This window comes from Gobio gobio (assembly GCF_949357685.1).
Source record: "Gobio gobio genome assembly, chromosome: 12".
NCBI classification, from domain to species: Eukaryota; Metazoa; Chordata; class Actinopteri; order Cypriniformes; family Gobionidae; genus Gobio; species Gobio gobio.
This window is the reverse complement of record NC_137105.1, coordinates 4,084,416-4,090,730: the sequence shown is the minus strand read 5'-3', so window position 1 is coordinate 4,090,730 and position 6,315 is coordinate 4,084,416. Positions and strand designations below refer to the sequence as shown.

The window sequence follows — 6,315 nt, the reverse complement described above, 5'->3', positions numbered from 1 at the left end:
TTCAAACACGCTACACTCATTAATTTATACACCACATATTTGTAGTGCATCCTCCCGTGCAAGAAATAAGTTTGTCATGTGTTGCACTGTGCCGACCCAGGCTTTTTTTTTTTGTGAAATAAAGCCACACTTTTGAGCGCCGCTTACCATGCTCCATGGCTGCAACAGAACAAACGGGCGCGGCAAGCACTTCCGAAAACTTGCGCGTTTGGAACCGATGATCGGAATCGAAAACAAAATTTCTAAACGATTCCAATGGCATCGTTATTTTTTAAACGGTCCCAAGTTGGAACCGGTTCTCGATGCCCAACCCTATTCAAGAGATTTGTTCAAAATGCTGATTCATCTAGTAATGAAACAAGTGAAGTCTTTATGAGTGAGTCACTAGGCGTTTCTCAATGTCAAGGAAGGATCCTCGGAAGCCAGAATTCCGAGGATGCTACGTCATCGACAGCCGTCGAAGGACTGTTCCAATGTCGAGGATCCTCGGAATTTCAACCAAGGTCTGAGTCCTTCGTTCGAAAAATATGCCATATACAGGAAAGGATGCATACGAGTAGACTTCGCGCACTTAGCGTTCTCAAATCACCCACAATCCTATGCGCGCAGCTTTGCTATCTTGTTCAAAAAATACAAAATATCGGACGTTGGCGGAGTCGGAGCGTTAACGGGGCAATATGCTTTCAAGTGTAACGTTACCAAACATTTGTTATAACCGTAGTAAATATAAGTAAAGTTTAACTTTTGGTGACAGTTGGTGGTGGTTGAGGAGATTCCCCCCTTCTATGTAAAAGCGCTTTGAGTTAGTGCCTAGAAAAGCGCTATATAAATGTAATTAATTATTATTATTATTATTATTATTATTATTATTAACTTTTAAATGCCAGTACAAATTACAACCGTATTGATATTATACAAATGACGTTATTGATGGCTAACGGACCTTTTCACTGACGTAATGAGGCTGACGCGCACTTGCAAGCCTGTTCCATTTACATGTTCTCCGAATGCTAAAGAGGAGTCTCGCCTAGCCTCTGAAGGAAGTGACTTGGAAGGATTAGTCCTACAGAGGAAGGATCCTTGACATTGAGAAACACCTACTGAATCATTCATTCAAGAGATTTGTTCAAAATGCTGATTCATCTAGTAATGAAACAAGTGAAATCTTTATGAGTGAGTCACTGAATCATTCATTCAAGAGATTTGTTCAAAATGCTGATTCATCTAGTAATGAAACAAGTGAAATCTTTATGAGTGAGTCATTGAATCATTCACTCAAGAGATTCATTCAAAAATGCAAAGTACCACTAACATTTCAGATTTAGTGTCGTTGATATACTATTATAGTTTTTGTTAATTTTATAAATATTATCAGTTATTTTAATATTTCAACTTAAACTAAACAAAAATGAGAAATGTTGCCTTGGCAAATAGCTGAAATAAATATATCTTTTTATATTTTATTTTAATTAACCTTAATTTAATTTCAAGTACTTTAATGGTTTAAGTTTCGTGGGATACTGAATTACTGCAATATTAAATCTAATAGGAGTAAACCGTAGATGAACTGAACTATTTTTATATTTATGAGCATTTTCTGAGAAGTCACTTCCTGAGAAACCCAAGAAGTGCCAATTGATCCATTTTGTTTGTCAAATTCTCATTCATGCATTTTTTTCATCATGGTTTCATTGAAAGATTGACGTCTTTGACAGGTACTCTGTTGCCACGGTTACCCTCGGAGCCTGGCATGACGTTGCTCACGCTGGCGATAGAGAAGATCGGTCTGAAAGAGGCTGGACAGTGCATCGACCCGTACATCACAGTCAGTGTTAAAGGTAGAGCTCAGCGTTTCTGAACGTCAGACTCTCTGCCCTGACATTCTCTGACACACTCTCTCTTCTCCCGCTCCAGATCTGAACGGGATAGACTTGAATCCGGTTCAGGAAACCCCAGTGGCCACACGGAAGGAGGACACGTATATTCATTTTAGCGTGGAGGTGGAAATCCAGAAACATCTTGAAAAACTACCAAAAGGTCTCACTTTGCTCTCAAATCATTGTGCATTGCTTGTTACAGTCGTGCATGAGATATATCTACCGATCATGCATAACATTATGACCGGTGAAGTGAATAACACTGATGATCTCTTCATCTCCTGTTAGTGGGTGGGATATATTAGGCAGCAAGTGAACATTTCGTCCTCATAGTTGATGTATTAGAAGCAAGAAAAATGGTCAAGCGTAAGGATTTGAGCGAGTTTGACAAGGGCCAGATTGTGACAGAACCGGCCACAGGGTCATGGAGGACCAGTGGAGAACCGGCCACAGGGTCATGAAGGACCAGTGGAGAACCGGCCACAGGGTCATGAAGGACCAGTGGAGAACCGGCCACAGGGTCATGGAGGACCAGTGGAGAACCGGCCACAGGGTCATGAAGGACCAGTGGAGAACCGGCCACAGGGTCATGGAGGACCAGTGGAGAACCGGCCACAGGGTCATGGAGGACCAGTGGAGAACCGGCCACAGGGTCATGGAGGACCAGTGGAGAACCGGCCACAGGGTCATGAAGGACCAGTGGAGAACCGGCCACAGGGTCATGGAGGACCAGTGGAGAACCGGCCACAGGGTCATGAAGGACCAGTGGAGAACCGGCCACAGGGTCATGAAGGACCAGTGGAGAACCGGCCACAGGGTCATGGAGGACCAGTGGAGAACCGGCCACAGGGTCATGAAGGACCAGTGGAGAACCGGCCACAGGGTCATGGAGGACCAGTGGAGAACCGGCCACAGGGTCATGGAGGACCAGTGGAGAACCGGCCACAGAGTCATGGAGGACCAGTGGAGAACCGGCCACAGGGTCATGGAGGACCAGTGGAGAACCGGCCACAGGGTCATGGAGGACCAGTGGAGAACCGGCCACAGGGTCATGAAGGACCAGTGGAGAACCGGCCACAGGGTCATGGAGGACCAGTGGAGAACCGGCCACAGGGTCATGAAGGACCAGCGGAGAACCGGCCACAGGGTCATGGAGGACCAGTGGAGAACCGGTGTGTGTGCGTGGCTCACCTGGGGAACACATGGCACCAGGTGCACTATGGGAAGAAGGCGTGGTGGTGGAGGCAGTGATGCTTTGGGCAATGTTCTGCTGGGAAACCTTGGATCCTCCATCCATGTGAATGTGACTTTGACACGCACCACCTACCTAAGCATTGTTGAGACCATGTCCAGCCTTTCATGGAGACGGTATTCCCTGGTGTCTGTGGCTCTTTCAGCAGATAATGCGCCGCCACAAAGCACAAACACTTCAGGAATAGTTTGAGGAGCACAACGAGTTTGGCCTACAAATTCCCCATATCTTAATCCAATCGAGCATCTGTGGGATGTGCTGAACAAACAAGTCCGATCCATGGAGGCCCCACCTCGCAACTTACAGGACTTAAAGGATCTGCTGCTAACATCTTGGTGCCAGATACCACAGCACAGCCTCAGGGGTCTAGTGGAGTCCATGCCTCGACGGGTCAGCAAAAGGGGGACCAACACAATATTAGGAAGGTGGTCATGATGTTATGCCTGATCGTTGTATATATATTACACTGGTAACAATTGACAATAAGCTTTCATGCATTAACTTACATTAACACATTTGTCATTTCATAACTCGTGACTAGATGCAACTTTATTAGCATAGACTAAGATTAATAAATGCTTTGGAAGTATTTTTCATTATTAGTTCATGGTAAATAATGTAATAAACCTCTATGTGAGGTTTTAGCATTACACTATATTCGTCTCTTCTGTAGGTGCAGCTATTTTCTTTGAATTCAAACACTACAAACCCAAGAAAAGATTCACCAGCACTAAGTGTTTTGCCTTCATGGAAATGGATGAAATCAAGCCAGGTCCCATTGTTATAGAACTGTGAGTATACGATGAGTTATTACAGATTCTTGCATTTAACTAACAAACAAACAGTTTGGATGGTTCACCCTACAATGAAAATCAAGTCATTGTTTACTCACCCTGATGTTGTTCTAATGCATATGCCCTTCTTTCGTTTATGGACCACAATAGAAGATTTTTTGTAAAAATGTCCGGCATCAAGCTGTTTAAAAAAGACACAGAAGTATCACAGAATGATCCCATGGGACACATTTTCCAAGTGTCCTGGGTATATATATGATATAAAACAAACTGAAATGTAATGTATTATTTAACGAAATCTTGGTTTCTCACTGCTTGCGTGTTTTTCTGTGTTATTTAAAAAAATAATCCTTTTGATACGCATTAGAACAACATCAGGGCGAGTAAACAATGACTTGATTTTCATTTTAGGCTAAACTGTCCCTTTAATATGCAATATGGTTTTAGGTACAAGAAACCGACTGACTTCAAGAGGAAAAAGCTCAACCTCCTGACGAAGAAACCCCTTTACCTGCACCTTAACCAGACTTTGCACAAAGACTAAACAAAGATCAGCCAAACACATGAAGGACAGCAGAGGCGTCACCTCTCGCGTTCTTAGCAATATCGGACACATATCTCCCAAAGTCTGGGACAGTCTGATGTCTCCACCGCTCTTCATCTGAAAGAGAGACGAGTATTTCAAAACCGGAATATGTGAAAATGCTCTGTATGATTTCTGATGAAGACGGATATAACTTCTTGATGTTTACGCTACATTTCCCATTGCATTTTTATATTTTTTATTCCATTAAAGAAACATCTCGCCCTCATGTTCCAAACCTGTATGCTGTTATCAATTTTAAAGAAGATATTTCACTTCTGTTTTTCTTAAAATGAAAAATAAAGCTTCAAAAAAAAGACATAAAACATAAAAAATAGCCCATTTGACTTGTGCGTTATGATTGGTTTGGGTATGATTTGGTTCTTAGATTGAGATTTTCAATTGTTTGTTGTGTATGTGTGTATTATGTGGGTGAAAAAAAATCAGCATAGAAGTTTGGAACTATTTGAGGGCGAGTAAATAAAGACAGAAAATAACATTTTTGGACAAGCTGTTACTTATAAATGTTGTTTAACAGAACTGTTGATTTTATGGAGTGCTTGTACACATGGAGTACATACAAATCCTGAGGAAACAACACTGACAAACTCAAATATATAAATATGTTGGTTTTCTCAACTAATTAAACCGTTTCCAGGTTTGCTAACTGCTTAGCTGGCTAATATTAATTTAGCATACATTGAAACATGGCATTTGGTTCATTAATATCATGGAAAATCACGATAATGGATATTTAAGAAGTGTATTTGAGTATGAAAAAGAAAAGCCAGTAAATATATGGAACTTGATAGTATGAGAAAAAAAAAAAAAAAACAGTGGAGCTAATGAAGTGTTAGCATGTCGGCTTCGTAATTAGCTCCGCAGTTTGCTCTTTGTTTAATAGTTCAGTGGTTAGCTCGAGGAAATTGACGTTTAATTTGTACTTCCGGCTTAGTTTCTCAAACAGTTTTAACCAAGTTTAACTACATAATTTTCAATGGAAGTTAAATGAGGACTAGACAAAGTTCTCATTTCTTTTAGTTTCTGACAGGATTTTTTCCAGATTAATACATTTATTAAGGAAACAAATAAAGAAGATGCGTTTCACACCAGGCTGTTTAATTATGTTGTATTAAAACAAACTAAATGGCAAATAATTGCATTTCTGTGAAGACGCTATGGTGTATTACAGTTTTTTATGTCTCGTTTTTAATAAATGACAATGCTGCTTGAATTATGAATATCTTATTAATACACTTCAGCCTGACATGTCAGTCTAGCTTTCAGGAAACTTTAAAAAAGTTTATGGCCTAGGTAGGGTGACCAAACGTCCTGACATGTCCTGGCCCTAATATAACAATTTTCTATCCATGCAGAGGGGGAATACTTTAAATGTATTGAAATTAATAAGGAATCTTTGAGTAAACTTCGAGTATCATTTGAGTATCTCATTGCCGGGCCGAGTGTCCTGGTTTTCGGTAATCAAAATATGGTCACCCTATATTCTTCATGCACTAATGAGAACATGCAAGCAAACGCTGGCATGATTAATTACTAAATGCAAATTACCTGGATTCATGGAAAGTGCATTAGTCCAGTGAAATCCCATGCGAGTTCCTGCCAGATTCAGGGTCCCTAAAAGCACTTTATTTATCTATCTGTAGGCTACATATAAACAAATACAAATGTATTGCATTAGATAATAGCCATCTCCTATATAATGTAGCTAACTGCTGTTATGATTATGTAGTGGATGTATGAAGTCAGTTCACACAGGTGTAGAGAATCACATTAACCACTAACCAGAAA

The 6,315-nt window shown here is 40.8% G+C and overlaps 1 protein-coding gene across 1 annotated transcript in view; it reads left to right on the top strand.

Moving 5' to 3' along the window:
- aida (axin interactor, dorsalization associated) overlaps window positions 1–5,738 on the top strand; it is an 18,286-nt gene extending 12,548 nt beyond the window's left edge. Inside the window, exons 7-10 of the mRNA XM_079831958.1 lie at window positions 1,716–1,838; window positions 1,915–2,037; window positions 3,803–3,920; window positions 4,371–5,738. Coding sequence (XP_079688084.1) covers window positions 1,716–1,838; window positions 1,915–2,037; window positions 3,803–3,920; window positions 4,371–4,467 — 461 coding nt within the window. The 3' untranslated portion in view covers window positions 4,468–5,738. The remainder of the gene's footprint in view (window positions 1–1,715; window positions 1,839–1,914; window positions 2,038–3,802; window positions 3,921–4,370) is intronic.
- The last annotated feature ends 577 nt before the right edge of the window (window positions 5,739–6,315 follow it).